The following is a 20,635-nucleotide window of genomic DNA, read 5'->3' on the forward strand; positions in this document are numbered from 1 at the left end:
ATGAATTGTTTTATTCCTCTTCTACATTTAATGAAATGATACTGCCCATTTATTGCTGCTGTGCTCTCAAATTGTGAGTCACGAAAAATAAGCAGAATATTACGCAGAATCTGCAGTCTAATTATCAACCGCAGAATTTCATGTTACAATCAGAAATTCATTGGATTCGAATGATTGATTGTAACTACCACCCTGCATACACTGAGGTGACAAGTCATGGAATACTGATATGCTCATATACAGATGGCGGTAGAATTGCATACATAAGGTATAAAAAGGACGGGCTATTTGTGGAGCTGTCACTGCATTCCAAGCTGAGATGCCAAGCAAAAAGGAGCATGCTTCTGCTGCTGCTGCGAAGGGTGCGGTGGATAGCTGTGCGGCAAAACAGGCTCAGGCGACTGCGCACGCCCCATTGATGGCCACATCCAGCCCCCCATTTACGACAACCGAGCACAGAAGCACGGATGACACTCTGGTTCAGTATTCAGATTTTCGTGTGCTCTCGGTGCCAGAGCTATATGCTATCATGCAACACCCAGCCAGAGGTGGCGCCTACCCTGCACGAGAGGCAGACAAAAAAGCATTATGTGGCTTTCAATGATACCAGGTGGCCATTGCACTGTGAGGCGCAGCCAGTAAAGAGGCCAGTGTACTGCTGGGAGCCCCAACAGGCCTGTTGAAGCAAGAGAATGCCGTCCTGCCGCAGGTGGCCCCAAAGGGTGAATGCGCGACCACGCTCGGCTTTTCGAGCAGCCAATGTCCTGTTGGTTGCTCCAGCAGTCATGGACAGTCGAGAGACTATGGCCCTGCTAGTATATGTCCCACCAGGCTTGACAAATCAACCCATCAATGCCATGCTGTGAGCACCCAATGAACAAGGAGTTGAAGAGGCCACTGAAATTGTGGAGTCAAGCCTCGGCGACGTCATACACGATGAAGACGAAATGGAAATTTCACTGCCATTACAAAAGCAGCCTTGGAAGATAATGAGTCCACCACATTCTGCAATTCTGCTGACAGGTGACAGCAGAAGAAGGACCCACCCATGCCTGAGGGTGCAACCACTGCCACCACGGCTCATCAAAGTGAAGAAGACAGGTTTGTTGTTTTGAAATGGAGGCACACGGCTCAAGCAAAGAAGCTAGAACCAGTGCAGCTGCTGCAGACAAATACTACTTTTTCAGGTATTCCAGCAGAGCAAGGCACCATGGATGGGGCACAACCACAGGCTAGGAGGTCACCCACCCCTCCATCAGTCACAGTACTCTGGGTAGTCATTTACAAGTCCTTCCTTGAGAAGTTCAACTTATTTTTTCTCTCAGAACAATTGTTGTAATTCATCATGTACTTCATTATTTAATGTGTCACATATTGTATCAAACCCAAATTGTTTTACATTACAGTGTTACTGAACTAATACCTTTCATTTTAGTCCTAAATCAAATATTAACAACTGTCATCTTTGAAAATTGAAATACGCTGTAGTTGCACAATTTTTAAATTTTTGGTCCCACAAAAATTTCACAGCCACACATATTTATCTTTGTACCTGACAATGGCATAAGCCAAATATCAGTTTGTAAAATAATAAATATTGTAGAATATTACTCCAATGTCAAGTGGATTTACATTCCTGAGGTATCATTTGGTAAAACACTAAACATCTGCTTGAAATACTGTGGGGGGGGGGGGATTTTTTTTGAACAGCTCATGACGAAGAGCCCGATAATGTGATCACTTTGGGTCTTCATACTAAACTACTCCAGTGTGGATACACCAAAACTGAAGTATCATGTCAACATGCTGCCTTTGTCAAGTGTGCATATTGTTCCATTCAGCTAACTTTTAATCACTTCATTATTTAATGACTTCAATTATGGATAGGGAAGAATGTAAGGCAACACAGTGGCTACAACACATATCAGACACATTAATGTGACACTGCCTATGTTAAATGTCAACATACAATAACCACTCATAAGTGGCAGTTGGAAGCACTAACAGTGGAGGTATACAAAACATGTCAGGTGGGTGCAAAAAACAGTGCAGTCATTGCCTTAGTGCAGAAATTGATCAATTTATCAATTTATCTGATATCCAACAGCATGATCGTTGGCTCTCGGGCCAGGTATGGAAGAGTTTCCAAAATGGTTAATTCTGTAAACTGTTTGCATGCTGCCGTGATTAAAGTATACCACGCATCACAAAATGACGTTATCCAAAACATGTGCCATGCAAATGTGCCACCCATGGACCAACTGTGATGCCTATGGACCATAGAGGGCAGGGTTGAACATCTGTGGAGATATGCAAGGGCAAATAAATGTGCAAATGTTATGCAACTGACCACCCAGATGAACCGAGGGGCTACCAGGCTACCAACTGTCTCCCCTCAATGACTGTTCCGTGAACATTGTTGCATATGGGCTTCTGCAGAAGGCACCTGGTTCATGTATCCATGCTAAGTGCTGTTCACTGGCAATGAAGGCTGGAAGTTGTGTGTCAGTACAGCACCTGGATACCCACAGAGTGACAAGAAATGACCTTTGCAGATGAATCACATTTTATTCTCCATCAGTAAAATGACCACCAGAAAGTAAACACCCTGCAACAATCATTGGAAGAGTACAGGCCACAGGAGGGAATGTTTTTATGACATCCTCTGGGTGACCTCATCATTCTGAGAGGCACAATGGATGAACACAAGTATGCATCTATCCTTGGGGACCATGTCCACCCCTACACACAGTTCGTTTTCCTCAGCATGATGGCACCTACCAGCAGGGCAATGCACAGTGTCGCACAGTTCACAATTTATGTGCATGGTTCGAAGAGCACCAGGATGATTTTACTGTATTCCCCTGGCCACCAAACTCCCTGGATTTAAACCCAATTGAGAATCTGTGGGATCACCTGGATTGGACTCTTTGTGCCACAGATTCTCAACCAAAAAAGCCTAGTGCAGGTGGACATGGCACTGGATTTGGCATGGTTCCACATCCCTGTCAATGCTTTCCAGAAATTCATGGACTCTCTTCCTGCATGTCTGAGAGGAGGTGACATAAATGTGACTGGACAGTGTATTATGGGGAATATGACTCTGTAACTACTGAATGTCTTGTTTCAAGAAAATGTTTAGCTTTTAGTTTTTTCCCACTTAACACTCTTGTTAACCTGCTTGTCTCAGTTGTCTGTTAAACAGTATTGTTTCATCAGTGACTTGTGTGTCTATAGTCTTTACATAGAACTACGAACATTGGTTATATACAAATGAAGGTTTACATATAACTGATGTTCATGGATGGTCAAACAGACACATTTCTACATTTTAAAATCATTTTATTTAGTTTTAGCTGCAACCTTTGGTCGTTCCCTGGTACGAATCCTTCATTCATGCTCATTATCCTCTATTGTTCCTTATGTATTGCTCCTGCCCCTACCCAACTACTGCCTTCCTACATGCAATCTGCAACTACTTATTCCATTTTTGTAGCCCTTCCTCAACCCTTGTGTTTTCTTTTGCATGTACATTGGAATCTCTCTCTCTCTCTCTACGTGTGCGCGCGCCCCTGTGTGTGTGTGTGTGTGTGTGTGTGTGGGGGGGGGGGGGGGGGGAGGCACACACGCATTTGCGTATGTGCTCACTCTGCAACCCCTCCTCAACATTACTCCTATTAAGGAAGAAGCTTGTAAGCTTATTAATAATTTGGCACACAAGATTGTTTCCCAGTCTTTGTAATAAATGGGGGCTTTTTGTCTTCCACAAAGTTAGCTCTCATTTTAACATTTCCTATCTTCATTGACATGTTATTACAAGTGAAATGCAGGACAGTTGCTGCTTCCACAATTTAGAAGTAGTAGTCCTTATGTTGGCAAAATGTTTACTTCGAAGACTCTTAGCCAATCTCCTGTGATCTTTCAACACACACAAAATTTACTGTTCAGCATCAATTTCTATGTGATGTCGCAGATCTCTTAACCACCCAGTTTTCATGAGCTTTATTAATTTCTAAGTTTGCCTTCTGAAACAGCAGAAACAAAACAGCACATCTGGTAAACCTCACAAACAGTATAATGTGAACAAAGGCTATGTAAGATATAGACATAATTCAGTACACCTGATAATTAAAATTGCTATAATTCTTTACTGTACAGTCACAGTATATTATTGTCCTGTAATTCTGAATGCACTAATACTTCCTTGGAGGCACTGCTCTTATTTTCACAACAGTCAATGTATTATTTCCTTTCTTTTTTCCTTATTGGCAATGATATTTAAAAATTATTTTGTTTCTGATCTTATCCTAATCAACTGCACTGTGTTTCCTCACTATGTATGAAAGCACTGTAGTCATGTAATGGACATATTCAACTGTAACATAAACTTGGCCAGTATGGGGATATGATACAAAATTCTGGCTCAGAACAAGATGGCATTGACAGATAGCTTTTATTTTTCTGATGTTGATACACATTGCACAATAATGTACATCAAGTGGTACCTATCTCTTTTTTTAAAGGTTTTTATACCTTCTCAACAGTTAAGATATGCGCAGCTCAATGCATATTGCCCGGACTTATATATATATAAGGAGCACTGAAATACTGCAGTCACATATGAAACCATCAAGGAAACATTCAGTATGGTAATGAACAATCAGCAGTTAGAGGTGTATAAAATTCCTGATGTCATAGGCATATTAAAAGAAATAGTATGTTACATTTTTCATGATGGGTCCAACACTTCATGCCACAAACAAAACAACAATCAAAGCTATGAGTGGAAGCTAGTAGCCCTCAATGAAAAAATGCAACATCAATTTTATAAAAGGTTTGCTAGGTTTGCCAGTGTTTTCTGGAATATAAAAGGGATTTTTCTTACTGATTATTTTGCAAGTCTTCTGTAACAACTAGATGAACTATATGAGAAGATGCTTGAGTGAGAAAAAAAAAAGGTCTTTCATCAGCACAATATACCACACTAGGTGCTTTGGCAATGAGAATACTGAAGAGTCTGAAATATGAAATTTTGGAACATTCACAGTTTTTGCCAAATTTGGCATCTAATGACTTCCACCTAATCCCACATCTAAAGAAATTGTTGACTGATAAATGTTTTGGTTGCAATGAAGGGGTTAATGGTCACTGGAGACAGAACTTCCAGAATCACGCCTCAGGCATGGAATCTGCTAACAGAGTACACTGACCTAAAATACTACTACAGTAAGAAGTATATTTCTTATGAAAGAAATATTCTTTCCCTTGCAAGCTAAGAACTTGTCATTTTATCCTCACAAAACACTTATCTGCATTTACCATGCTAGTCTGATAGATTAACATCTAACCAATCACTTTACGTAAGACAAACTCAACAAAGCTCATAGTCACTGAAATATGATAAATCTGCTTGATTTTGCTACTATAAATAGGAACTGTGGAAAAATGGACATGTAAAAAAGCCATCTGCTGCCCTTCATAAAAATAGATACAGATGCACCACGAAATTAAACTTTTACAACTCAGTGAATCTTTAATGGATGTGGTAACTATGTTAATGATATGAAGGGGATGTGTGTATCAAAAAATGTAGGAACTATAGCACGTCACAAGTATGAACTGGATATCAGAAAGTGGAAGTAAATGCAAGAATGACATTACACCAATCTGCAAATTAAAATAAAAGCAAACTTATTTCACTTGAACAGTTTTCACATAATCTCTTCTACACAGTAAGGATAATGTACCTTTATAATATCAACACGAGCATCAGTGAAGCTTGGTGTTAATCTAAACAAGTGGTATAAACATTTCTGCACATAGAAAGGCCTTGCTGTGTATCGTTTGAGGCCCTCCATTATCTGAGCTTCCGTACCAGTTCCAGCCACCTGAAAACAAGTTACAAAATTCACAGCAGCTGAGAAGCACGATTACAGTAGGAAAATACTAGTTGCAAAAACTTGATAGGAGCAAATTTGATTAAGAAATAAATTATGAGAAACTGAATTAATACTTGTAGATTTTAAAATTTCTAACATTCAACCAGGTACACCCAATGGACAGTACATAACAGCAAGAGTCCTGTAACACGTGGGTTTTATGATGTGACTGTGAGTGGAAAGCAGTTGAGCGGCAGTTAGTTTTAAGGTGCATGGGGTAATAGCTTTCTTGTGTCACGGTAAGCTGCCTATGTTAGTTGCAGAGAGAAATGCAGTGCATAAACAATTATTGATTTAAAATTAAAGTCGTGTTTCCAGCAAACTGTGACTGACCTGATAAACCTACCTGCCTGCCTGGATGTGTTTTTTCATGCCCTCTTAAGCAAATGGCATGCTAGATTCCATTTCTGTCACACATACACACAACTAAGAGATGGAACCATGCAGAACAGGTCTATGAGGCTCCCACATTTAATGTGGTTACAGGAAAAGCATACGACTGTAAAAAGATTTCAAATCTGGGAAGTATGTGAGGTCAGTGCATGAGGATTACACAATAAGATAGTGCTAGAGGAGCAAGTGATACATGTGCAAATCAAGACACAAAGTGGTAGTCACAGGGGTGCACAAGGGAAGCTTCAATTTAAGTCATGGTAATTGTATAACAAATTTGAAAGAGTGCACAGAAATTTTCAGCTTGGATGGAGTTCTGAATAGTACTTTAGATGCAAACATATTTCTAATGTATGGGTAGGATCTAAGGAAATTGTAATACTTATGTAGAAATGACTAGGCTCTTCGAGGTTGGGGAATTAAAAAGTCTATCATTGGTGATAGTGGAGGCAGTACTGAAAAGTAAACAAAGGGAGGAATGTTAACTGCTCAAACAGGGAAGGCATGATATGTCATCCTGAGGTCAGTGTCAATGATGTAACTGTTCCACTGTCTACTAATGAAGTTTAAGCATATAAAATTAAGGTAAAGATTTGTTTTCATATAAAAATTGTCTATCAGCTTACACAATTTGTACAGTATAACTACAGATGTCAAAAGAAAGAAAGGATCATGAATTTAAAAACCTAAAAGTGATTGCTTACAAACGATAAGAAGTGTCACTCTATTTCAAGACAGTACTTTCATATAAATAAATAGTATGTGTGAAAATGAATGAACCGATACAAACAGATTACTGAAATAATCTTTAAAAATGCAGCTGAATGAAACATACTTGTGAACCAACTCACCACCAAGTTTTTATAATAGCCACTACAATGAGGATTCACAAAATATTCTTCAAAACATACATCACAGTGTATGAGACCTAAGAACTGTAGTTCTTTGTGATGGTCTATAAAATTTCTAAGATCATCAGGATTAATTTCTTCCCTTCCTGAAAAAAGATACAAATAATCAAAAACATTATAAACAGATTACTTTTATGGGTCTGTTAAGTAAATTATGAATTTATTAATTCTGGTTTGCAAGTATATCTTTCATTTGAGAGTTTACCTAAATCTTTGGCGCATCTTTATACTCACTAAAATTACTGCAGTATAACAACAAGATTTAAACATTCCATATCAATAGTATTAATATGCTTGGAATTTCATTTCAAGTTAGGCATCATTCTACAAGAAGTGCTCACTTCTGTGGCTGTTTTTTGTGTATGATTAACAGCACATCAGATTTTTGAAGGGAAAGGCTGTAGCTGAAACTACTGTTGTTGTCCAGTAAGGTTGTACGAGTGTTGTTTTCAATAAATTACAATTATACATATATTTCTTCAACAATGGTGGCCTGCCAACAGAACTGTGATGTCCTGACCATATTTCAAAAAAGATAAATGAGTAAAATGGAAAAGATGTTTGTCTTCTTTGAACATGTGCGGTTGGAATTATAACAGTGACATTGCACAAAAGCTAATTACAGAGAATCAAAATCTTTGGAAATAAGAGAGAACATATGTAAACCTTGTAAATTCTACATAGTAACTTCCATTGTAACACATCCATTTATTATGGTGATAACAGTGGTGACAATGGTTTTAGAATGATCAACTGCATGGTCATCATCAGTGCTCTTGCTTTATGACTGTACGCATTTGGGAAATTAGATTTTATAAGAGACGTTTATGGGTCATCAGTGGCGAAATTTAATTGGCTAAACAGTCCTGATAGAGCCAGTTAGAAATTATGTTGGACGAGTGAGTTGGAAATGAGCAAAAAGTTACTTTTCCATTAACTAAAATTATCTGTTATTTAAAATAATTCAAAAGTATATTAAAAAAGATTAAAAGTATGTACAATTGTGTGCATACCACCACATATTCCCATGCAATGACTGCCTATTTAAATAAAGTTATCTGTCTCAACATAAAATACTGCTTCATGAAATTAATATTAGCTGGATACAAACACTAAACTTTTTCCTTGTGTACATATTGCTAGCTGTCTACTAATACAATAAAGCAGGAATACTCATAAACCCCTTTCCAGATGATGGCATCATGATTCATTTACAGTTGATGGGTCGACTGGTCTGTGAACAGCTGGCCACACCCCTTCAGCATAGGCAGCAGGTTTACCGTCACGTTCCAATTGCTTCACAGCACACATGTCTGTGGACTGTCTGGATCTCTGGGTGCACCACACCCACTGTGGGAAAGATGGGCATCTCTGAACTGCGTCCTAAACCATCAGGACAGTTGGCCCCCTTTCCCCACATGCATCTACGGATGGAGCATGAACTTCAAACAAGTGTTCCTCGAAGCAATCCTTTCACTTCCAAGTAGTTCATCAACCACACAATTGTGAATCAAGACATCCGTTTCCAGATGGACACAATAGCTACCTTGTCCCTGGCAAATCTCCAAACATATGCTTGTTTGGGTTCTCCTAAACTGGCCCAACCTCCAGTACATTGGTCGCGTATGGTGAGAGTTTGATTCCTCTCCTAGGTCAAATCACAGTCACCTCCACCTACAAAGAGGTCACAAGGCTGATAATGTTGGTTGTTGTCAATATTCACTCGGTCTGGATGCCTTCACATTGTTTGGATTCTCCATTACTGGAGAGGTTCAGGTTGTCTCTGACCTAGGCAACCTTTGGAATGCATTTGCACCTATAGTCAAACCTTGCCTAGGGTGCAACACAGATCTCCAGGCTCATATCTCCTTGCGTCCAGAGGCAGTGCCTCGTTTCCTCCAGGCACAACCCATTCCAGTCTACTTATGGACAGCTGTCAAGTAGGAACTTGATCGTATTCACAAGATTGGGGTGATCAAACCTGTCAAGACCAGCACTTGGGCTGCACTCCTTGTGGTGGTCAAGAAAGATAATGGCTCCCTCTGGCTGTGCAGAAGCTTTAAATCGACAACCAATACCCAGACAGAAGTGTAAATCTAACCCATACCACACCCAGAGGAACTTCTTGACTTGGAGGTGAATGTTTTTCTAAGATAGACCTTGATAACACATATTTGCAGACCCACTGTATGAAGAGTCACAAAGTATCATTGTTATCAACACATGCTTTGGCACTTGCTTATTGGGATCTCTTCTGTTCCAGCAACCTTCCAGACTTACCTGGAACAGTTAACCATGTCCATCCCCGCTTGCACTATCTCGCTGACTTAATTGTCATGGGCACAATGCATTAGGACTAACTGTGCAACCTGTTTACTACAATGTGTGACACAAGGCTCAAGTGCTGGTTACACAAATGCCAGTTTTTTTTTTCAGAAGTAAGTGGTATACCTTGAACACTTGTTCAACAATGAGCACTGCCGACTGACCGCAACATTGCAGCTATTACGTCTCTATTCCACCCCAAAAACTTACAGGAGTTACGAGCTTTTTTGGGGAAGGTAAATTATTATTCTAAGTTCCTCCCACAAGTGGCCCATGTCATGCATCTGCTAAATTAGTTGCGGAAGAAAGGTGTTAAGTACAGATGGATAGCTGACTGTCAGCTCACTTTTATGCAGTTGAAGTGTATGCTGCGTTCAGCTCCCTGCCTTATGCCCCTTGCTCCCATCATGTCCACAGACTTTGGCCACAGATGTCTCTCCATATGGCACTGTACCAGAGTTGATTTATAGGACTGATGATAGTACTGAGCAACTGATTGCCTATGCATCAAAGATGCTGATACCAGCTCCTCACTGATAGAAAAATAAGTTTCAGCAATTATCTTTGCAATTAAGAAGTTCCATGTTTACCTGTTCTGGCATAAGTTTACATTCATTACAGACCACAAACCACAGGCAGCCCTCCTCATATCACATTTCCATCTTCCAGATAGGACAGGATAACAGATCCAGTGTCATGTACTTTTCCTCAGCTCCTACAATTATGCCATTAAATACAAGCCAACAACACAACACGCAAATGCAGATGTTCTATCTTGCCAACCCATGGGACCAGACCTGGCCTTTGACCAACAGGAAATCTCCTGTTTCTACATAGATGTGGAATGGTGACACAAACTGGGTTTCTTATTATGGCTGCTTGAATTGCTGCAGACCCATGCCGTGACCCTATCTTATGGCATGTCATGCTCTAAGCACTCCATGGGTCGCCCACAAACTTTTCAAAGGATGTCAATGTGGGGCTCTAGCCCTGGTCTTGCCTCTCTCAGCATCAGTCCATCATCACCAACATTCTCCTGCTTGACGCTGAGGCAGATGCTCACCATATCGACATCCCAGCTGTCATGTGGCCTCTAGTTTTACAACTCCTCCATTGTAGGCATTAGGTTATACCACAGATGAAAGCCCTAATGCATCGTTAGACCTATTGGCCAGGGCTGAACAAGGACATAGAAGCCATGGTGCACAGCTGTTCTACTTGCACCCAACATCATGCCACTCCACCTCAACCTTTCGATCCGTGGTCCAACCCCCCCCCCCCCCCCTCCCAAATCACCCCTGGGACCACATTTATTTGAATTTCACAGGCCTCTTTCTGGGTTCTATGTGAATCAATGTTGTGGACACTAACTCTTGTTGTGGACACTAACTCTAACTACCTCTATGTGGTCAGCAGAGTGTCCACCATCACAGACACCACAATTAGAGTGTTCATTCAGGTTCTCAGTGTCAAAGGGCTTTCCCAAACCATCACATCAGACAATGGGCTCCAATTAACAGCAATGGCTGTCGAACAATTAGGTGCCTCAGATGGCATTGAACACCTATTTAGTTTGACATTTCCCCCATCCTCCAGTGGTGAAGCAGATTGTACAGTGGAGTAGTTTAAACAGAAAAAGTTACAAACAGTGGGAACCACCACCACCTTAGTTGTGCCCATGATGGTCTTGAGCAGACTGGTCCGTGAATACCATGGGAAACCTTGAAAAAATTGTCAGTTCTCTAAATCATGTAACTCAAAGAATATGATTTGTAAGCCCATACAAAGCTTACTATCTTTTAAGGCATCTTTTGGGAACATTTTTATGTATGAACCACAGTTTTAGCTTTCACACTTTTTTTTAATTGTATTTTTTTGTTGCAAGTGAAATAAACCATACTAATTATTTATGTACATCACAGGTACACACTACTCAAAATACAAACAAAGTAGAAGGTTTATTTTTTTTCCTGTAAGTTCTTTACACTATTATCTTTAAAGCAGACTGTTGAAAAGATGGCGCTGTCATAAATTGTGACACAAAAATTTTTAAGTATGATTATCAAAAATTTTAGAAATGAATTCAAGGTTTTTTTGTCAAAAAAAGCATTTAATTTTCAAAATTAAGTCACAAGAGCAGTCTACTTTTCAGTTAGGCATGTTTTAAGACAGTATACAAAATTTCAGCTATCTGTCTTTAATAGTTTTTAGGCAAAGTGTACCAGAACATGAAATGATTTAACTTTCGGAAAATTCAAGTTAAAGTTAGAAGTTGCTTTTTCTATTAAACTTGCATGACACTAATGCATCCCAGATCCATATTCATCTTGTTTCCTGTGTTGTTCTTCCTCCCTTCTCTTTTTCACATTTCTTCTTCTTCTTCTTCTTCTTATTCTTCTTCTACTTGCTTCTTTGGTGCTTCCAACACTGATTTTTCTGCTTCGAAGAGACTCCTTTTGTCAATGGCTATTAGAGCTTTATGTATATTTAATCCACCAAGCACTCCCACCACTTCTGTCGCATTAAGCCTTGACACTGCACCATCACTGAAATGTAGAACAGCATCTAGCACATCTATTTTCAAAGTATTTAGTCCTACTAGAACAGTTTTTGGTATCCTTTCCCATATACAATTGTCGAAACTTTCATTTGGACTTTGAGTCCTACCATGTAAACATTTATGTAACAATCTTGTGCTACCAAGATCATAACTTCCGTTGTAACAAATGGCAAAGAATGCTCCGCAACCTTAGCCATTGTTGCCTGAATTGCCTCACCCCAGCATGTTGCTGGATGCCTATGGTTCCTCCCACTAGCTGCTGGGCATAAGTGCTGGGACACCAAATGTGTTGTGTAGTGCATCAGGATCAGGCCTTCCTTGCTGGCCAACTAATGCTCACGGTCGCAATATAAAGGTAGTGCACCATGATTAAACCTTTAGTTGTGTATCTGCTGCACACACACACACACACACACACACACACACACACACACAACCATTCTCGTTACATACCACTGTTTTGGTCTTATATTTTGATATGTTTCAGGTTTTCACTCTCAGATTACTTGTTTGGACCTTGTTATGCTGCCATGACAGCTCCGTTGTCAATTTCCCTCTTGTTGTTGTTCTGTCCGCACTCAGCAAACTGCTGTTGACAGTCCCCTGGCCTCAGTGGGATCTTTGAGTTGCTCCCAATCTTTTTCAGGTTCCAGTCACAATAGTGAGAATGAGAAGTTAAAATGAAGAATGAATCTTAAAATTTTAATTATGTACATAATGTTGTGTAATCAGGTACGGGATCACACACACTGTACATTGTATGAAAGGCATTTTGTAAAACAGTTAGTATTTATATCAAGGAAGTAATATCTTTAGTTTAATCTTTTAGACACATAAAGACATTGTTATTTAACAACTGCCTGGCTTTCCTTGGGCCCACAATTTGCAGAATACAAATATTGATTGACTGCTTGTGTTTGACTGAGCAGGGAAGTACCTAATTATGGTAGCAGTAAAAATGTTCACTGGTCATAATATGTCTCAGTTAATCAGAAAAGAGCACCGTCCTGTGTTCTGGAGATGGTAGATTTGCTGTGCAGACTAATTATCAGAGTCGGGATCCAGTTTTCACAGAGGTAGGACGTGACAGTTATTACTCTGAAAAGTTTGGCAAAGTGTTCAGTCATTTATTTATGTGAGGTACAGTATAACAGAGGACAGTATAAAGTGGACATAATCATCAATATTCAATCTGGATGATTTACTGAGAGTTTCTGTATGACAAATTGAAAAGTGGCTGTCTCACTAAGACATAAGACTGTGTGGCATATAGCCTTTGCTTAGATACTTACTCACTGAAAAGTGAAGAAGTGCGTAATACAAAAGGTGCTCAAGAAGTTTTGGACAGTCGTCTCTAATTTTTTTATTTTTTGAAGGAGGAGAATGAATTTTTCTGTGAACATACTGGGAATATTTAGCTATAAGTTGGTATATAAAAGTATTTTCTTTTATTTACAGGTGAGCCATAATGGACCATGAAGTAGATGTCAGGTTGCGACAACGGTTGGTGATGGAGTTCCTCTTCAAGACTGGCCATGACTCCGCCACATTAACTCACAGGAAGTTGTTCCCTGTTTAAGGGGAGGATGCAGTGGATAACAGCAGTATCCAGCAGTGGTTGCAGAGGTTTAAAGACGGTGATTTCTCTCTACTGGACAATCCACGATGCGGTAGACCATCGACGGCAGTGAGTGATGTGAATAAGGAGACCATTGATCAAATCACCCAAAATGACAGATGTGTGATGACAAGACAGCTTGCTGAAATCACTCGTTTGTCATTGGGTAGTGTGGTATAACTGCTACAGTCACTAGGTTACAGAAAAATCTGTGTGTGTTGGGTACCTAGATTATTGACAAGAGAAATGAAAACAATGAGGAAGAATGTGTGTGAGGGTCTCATGAAGACCTTTACTGAAGAGTGGAAACAGTGTTTTGACAGCATCATTAGCCAGGATGAAATATGGTTGTTTTTGTCTGAACCTGAGAGCAAAACCCAATCCATGGAGTGGTGTTCCTCTCGGAAGAAGAAACCAAGACTTTCACAAACAGCAGGCCGAAAGGTGATGGTCTCCTTCTTCTGGAATCAGTGTGGTGTCATTTTTATTTACTTTTTAGAACCAGGCTCCACAATTAACTGAGACCATCACTGTTTGTCATTGGACAACCTGCGACGTGCCATCAAGACCCACAGATCACAGCTTGTGGGTCAGATCATCAGGCTACACCATGACAATGCCAAAACCCATACAGCCCTTTTGATGCAGGAGAAAATCAGGAAAATGGGTTGGAAAACTGTTCCTGATCCTCCCTATAGTCCGGACTTGGCTCCATCTGACTTTTACCTCTTTGGTCGTTTGAAGGCCCACCTGCGCGGTAAATCATTTGATAGTGAGAAAGACCTTATTTCCTGTGTCAAGTGATGGTGTAAAAGTCAGTCCCCAGAATTTTACCAAAGTGCATTTACGTCATGGAAAGAATGTTGGGCCAGATGTGTCACAGCTGATGGAGGTTACATTGAGTAGGCTCAATGTATAGCTAAATGTTCCAAGTATGTTCACAAAAAATTTCATTCTCCTCCTGCCAAAAATAATAATTAAAAAAATAGAGACGATTGTGCAAAACTTTTTGAATACCCTTTGCATGTTGAAAAGGAAATTTAATTACTTGATATCACATGAACACTTTGAGTGTAAACAGATTGATTTTAGTTGCAGTTTCTAACCAGGTCATTGGTTCAATAATGGATGGCGGCTGTCAGCGAGAGTGTGCAGTCTGAGCGAACTGAATAGTAAAAATAAATTAATAAACAGTAACATTGGTACCAAATGCTGTGCACTCTTATTTTTAGAATGGATTTAGTGGCAATATTTGTGACTTTTTGGAATGAAAACGCAGTGTAGTTATTTTTCAAGGGGCTTATTCATTTAGTTAGTGAATACACATCTAATGTGTAGACCAAACCTACAGCTGATTAACAGTCAAATGAATCCATCTAGGGACACATCCAATGTAGTAAATTTTTATACTTTTTCTTGATTGAGTTACATTGTTTCTTGCCTTAGACCTGGGAGTAGATTTGTGAAGTTTATTGAGGTGAATGTGCTCAAGTCAAGTTTTCAATGTGCCAAAAAGCATGCTGCCACATGTATAATTACAATACTCATTTAAAATACAAAGGAATGTATGCTGATAGATGAAATATTTTTGTATTCATCTTACTGTATGGAAGTGTTTAAAATATATTCAGAGCAGATGTTTGCTCCAACACTGTGGAAGAATCCTGATATCTATGTTGTTCTCTACTATCAGCTATATCACCCAGATACCTTATGATCTAGTGGCTCATGGGCAGTTCAGAAATTACCTTCTGCTGGTGGGTGACCAATGACAATGGGTGCTGAAGAACTTTTGGTCAGCTTGGCTTTAAAGGTATGTAGCACAGTCAGAAACTGCTATCGGACAGTAAGTAGAGGCTCACTTGATTTGGGGAAGCAATACAACTTACTCTGTAAACCTCTGTCTTCAGCCCAATGCATGGTGTATTGTATGGAAAATCTTTAAGGACCACCTCTTGTCTGGATGGGATCACACATGTACTTTATAGAATTCTTGTAGACATGACCTATCTGCACCTCATACTTTTCCACTGAGAAACTTTAAAATATCTAAGTCTTGAAGTGATCTCACTTTAAGGTTCCACAAGAGCAGTACCCATGTGGACCTTTGATTAAGTATGAGACTTAAGAAACTGACTCACTTATTAAAATGGACAACAGTGCCATTAAAATACAGTTCTGGTTCATTACAATTCTTGCTGTGCACTTCTGTGGTCCATGGGTACTCACAGTGAGGTTTATCACCACCCTTGCAAAAATTAGTGGAAACAAATGTGGTTAAAACGTCTAAAATGTTATAAAACAAGAAAGAGTAAGTCTTACATAATTACACTCATTCTCTCCCAATCTCACTGCACAATCACACTAACTCACATTCTTTAAGATAGTGTAAATAAGGTCACATGTTCTAAAACTGTCAATTAAAACACATGTAATACACGAGGAGAGCTAAAATAATTATGCAGGAGAATGTGGGTAGCTTATTATTTACACGGATTAGCCAGTCACACTGACAACACATTAAAAACTTCTCCCTAAAATTTTAAGGAATAAGTCGGATAATGCACAACACTTAAAGTCGTATTTCATTCATGTCATTGTCTCTTAATGTGCCAATTTGTAAATAAATTAGCTGCTAACCTCTTGTCTGAATATAAAACACAGTCTACTAAAATGTGTTGAATTGTGATCTGCATGCCATAAGCATCACACATTGGAGGGTTCACGTGTCAAAGCAAGAGGCCATGCATCATATGGCTGTGTCCTATGCAAAAACGAGTGAGAAAGACCTCATCTCGTCTACATGGCTTGAAGGAGGTATGCCTTGGCCAGTAGTTGACATTACTACACACAGCTTTGAGCCATGATTCTTCCCACCTACACTTGACAGCGAGTGTGATAGCACATGGGAGGATTGTACACTGAACAATCTGATTATCATGATACACACCCTTATTATCATGATACACACCCTTATTATCACGATACACACCCTTGGCTGCTACATCTGCTAGTTCATTTCTCTTATTATCCATGCGCCCTGGTGCCCAGCAGAAAGGTACCTCCTTCCCACCCATTATAGGTGGAGAAGGAACTGAGCAATTGAAGGACATCTCATATGATTCTGTGTCTTCAGGAGCACATATAATTCAGCATCGCATGCAGTGATGTCTTCATACAACAGGATCTTGAGGATGTGATCAGGGAAAACAACAGAGCAGCCAATGGAGTCCCCCTGTTTAGACCCATCTGTGAATACAGCCACACAGTTGTGCCACTCATTTAAAATGTCATAAAATACTGTGTTAAAAACAGAGGCAGGAGTGCATCCTCTCCAGTACTGCACTAAATCTAAAATTACTCTGGACCTCTGTAGTAGCCAGGGTGGCAATTAGTTCCAACCTTGGATGTGGGTTTGCACTTGCCCCACAACAAGTGACCCCAGGTCATGCTTCATGTGGATCCCAAATGGCCCTATTGTTCACGGGTGATTGGAGAAAAAGTGCTTGGATGAGCAACAATATGGTACACTGATGTGTTGTGTACAGTGACGATCTTATATGCCTAGTGTAACACAAGGAGTTGCTGCCAGGCAGTGAGTGGCGGTTCTCCAGCTTCAGCACAGAGGTAGGTATGGGTCTAGTCCTGCAAGCATCTGTGGCCAGCATGATCCCACAACGGTGAATCACATCAATGATCTTCAGGTACGAAGGTCTCGCTGATCCTTACACTGCACACCCACAACCAAGCTACGATATGATGAAAGCTCTGTAAAACTGGAGAAGACATGCTCTCTCCGCTCCCAAGGTCTGTGGATAAGGCACATTTTTAAACATTCAGTGCTTTCTGACTCCTTGACTTTAGGTCCTTTAGGTGTAACAATGGCAGTTTTGAATAAAAAATGAGACTCAGAAACCTCACTGAAACTTTATGTCCCTCACATACAAGTCACATAAATTAAAAATATAACAAGAATGATTAAAATTAACACACACACACACACACACACACACACACACACACACACACACACACACACACACACCTATCTGCAGAAAATTTAAAACCTGTGTTGTTTGCATCCCACTTCTCTAACCTTTTCACTATAAGTTGTAAATGACGATAACTGTTGCAGTGCCAGAGGAGGAGCAAACACTGCAAAATCGTCCACAAATAAGGAGCACCATTCAAGACTCCTTACCGTAGACTTTATACAGTTTATGGCTATGGCAAACAGGATAACACTCGTTCTCCTTCTCCAAATTATATGACAGCATGTCCCATCTACAGCATTTAGATAAGAAGTACCAAATGAATAGGGGGAAATAGGCATAAATGGCCCATTTGTGGAGCCATCCTAGAATACTGTGCTTTAAAATATCCCTATAAAATATCCCTAACCTGAGGACTTTGGGTTCGATAAGTCAGTGGCATGGTGGATCGCGCGTGTAATGTAGTCCACACATTCCTGGATGCTGCCAAGGCGTTCAAACACAGCCACTTGGCTGAACAGCATCCTGCTTGTACTGCTGGTCATCCACCTTGGCAGCTTCCTTTCAAGAATTTCCCCATCTGGTAGGTGGATCCTGAGTGAGAAGGGGTCATGGAATGAATGTCATCAGTAACTTCCCTTTGAGCAGAACCTGGGATGGCTGGAGAGCACAAAGAAATGTCTATGGTTGAGGATGACACAGTATCATAGTTGAAATGAATGGGACTGTCTGCATTGAGGATACACAGCTCTCAAGACATAATGAGGTTTTCTAAAACTAGACACCTGGGGCAAGTAAAGTTTCGGCCTCATAATATGTTATGAGCATCGAAGTCTCCCATTTGGCAAAATTGACAGAGGAGTTGTTCTAGGTCTGTGACAGCCTCAGAACCTATTACTTCTTTTGGTGATACGTACAGACAGCACATACTGATCCTTTGTCCAACAGGAATTTCAGGTGCAACTGCTTGAAGGTCAGTAACCAGGGACAAAGCAGAGGAGTGGTGTGTGTTATTTACAAACACAGTCACCCCTCCCTTGGCCTTCTCCCCAGTCAAGTCTTCTTTATGGTAGAGGTTATATCCTTATAGCACAGGGCATCCATCAGAACAGGCTTTGGAAGGCCCAACATTACTGCTGTATCATCCTTGGCTGTTAGGCATCACTGGATGCAGATATAGAGGGGCATGTGGTTAGCACACTGCTCTCCCAGCTGTCGTTTTAGCGACTGTAGCCACTACTTCAGTCAAGCAGCTCCCCAATTGGCCTCACAAGGGCTTAGTGCACCCTGCTTGCTGACAGCACTTAGAAAACCTGGACAGTCATCCATCCAAGTTCTAGCCAAGCCCAACAGCACTTAACTTTGGTGACCTGATGGAAACCAGGGTTACCACTGTGACACAGCCATTGGCCACAGGGGCATCAGTAGATTTAAAATGTATTTCTTGTAAACACAAGCACAGGGGATGGTCTTAATACTACGAGTTTCAGTTCCTACATGTGTCCTTAACCCATTGGTGTTCCACTGTAGCATGGAGAGTCAAGTTATTGGTGAAATTGTGCTTTCACCCTGTCTTTTCACCACGGTGTGGAACCAGTGGTGGTTGGAGGCTTAGTTGGGGGGGGGGGGGGGGGTAGACGGTTGGCCCCAGGCTGATTTTATATTCCACTGTCTCCAACACTGAATCACTGGAACATAGTATGACAGTTTACGACCTGCCTTCTTATGTGGTTGACACTTCCTAGTTGGTTTGTTTGCCAGAGGAGAGTTCAGAGAAACATTCACAGCAATGTCTGGCTTTTGAGGTGCTGTTACCTCTACAATGATGGTAACAGTGGCCTTTTCTGACATTCTGGGAACAGCTGTAGGCTTTGTAATAACAGCACTGTTGCAACTGCACTTACAAACACAGGTAATAGTGCTAGCACTATTAACCTCCATTTGTGTGGAGGCACCAGCTTTCTTAGTAGGCTTTTTGAGGGCTGAAGCAAACGAATTAGTGAAAATGGGAGGTTTTCACCTCAGAATATACACTTCGTTGTTCTTAGCTCTGCATCTTCCTTTCTTCAGGGCAGACACTGCAGTCTTTATTCTAGACAATTAGCAATTAATATGCTTGGGAGGATATGAACAAGCAATCCTTTGCATGTGGCCTTGCTACATTTGTTGCAAGTGGCTTCTCCCTTATACACTAGAGAGATGTGCCCAAAGAACTGGCATTTAAAACAGCACACTGGGTTGCTTTATAAAGGCCTCACATTTGAGTGAATGAAACCTACCTCGATATGTTCTGGAACTGTTGCGCAACTGAATGTAATATGAAAGGAATTTGATTTCACCAGTTTGTCATCTACCCTTTTCATTATATTTTGCACATCAATCACAACTTCTTGAGCCCAATAATCTTTCAGTTGTTCTTTGAAAATATCTATAATACCACTGCATGACAACATCTTTGCTGTAGTTCAAGGTTTTGTGTCGCTCTTGTTTTGATGGGATAGTCCACAAGGCACTAAGTTGCCTGAAGGTTTGTTGATTGTTGAGAACTAGATGTTTCAGCTGAAAGTGTACCATTCCTCAATTGCTTTATAGATTTTAAGGAAGTAGCAATGCCCTCAAAATCTTTCTGTATGTAGAAATATGAAACTTTCTCAAATATGTAATCTTTTCTTTCAACTATTAAAAACACATTCCATATAACAGCATTTGTTATGTTACTTTAAACTGAAGTATTTTGAATAACGCATGTATCAGGAAGACTGGCTGCACAAGGTCTTTTTCCATGAACAGATAGTTCTGCATGTCTCTACATCAGAGATGGCCTACCATAAAAAACCCATGGGAAAAAACTCCAAGGTCTACTAAAGCTCAACAAAGGTGAGATCAGGTACAAAAAG

The 20,635-nt window shown here is 40.3% G+C and overlaps 1 protein-coding gene across 1 annotated transcript in view; it reads right to left on the minus strand.

Moving 5' to 3' along the window:
- Positions 1-20,635, minus strand: part of LOC124556627 (protein zyg-11 homolog B-like) — a 222,705-nt gene that overhangs the window by 67,859 nt on the left and 134,211 nt on the right. The window contains exons 6-7 of the mRNA XM_047130596.1: positions 7,184-7,329; positions 5,748-5,888 (exon numbers count right to left, since the gene is read on the minus strand). Of these exons, the coding sequence (XP_046986552.1) occupies positions 5,748-5,888; positions 7,184-7,329 (287 nt within the window). The remainder of the gene's footprint in view (positions 1-5,747; positions 5,889-7,183; positions 7,330-20,635) is intronic.

Source organism: Schistocerca americana, chromosome X, assembly GCF_021461395.2.
Source record: "Schistocerca americana isolate TAMUIC-IGC-003095 chromosome X, iqSchAmer2.1, whole genome shotgun sequence".
Classification (NCBI taxonomy): Eukaryota; Metazoa; Arthropoda; class Insecta; order Orthoptera; family Acrididae; genus Schistocerca; species Schistocerca americana.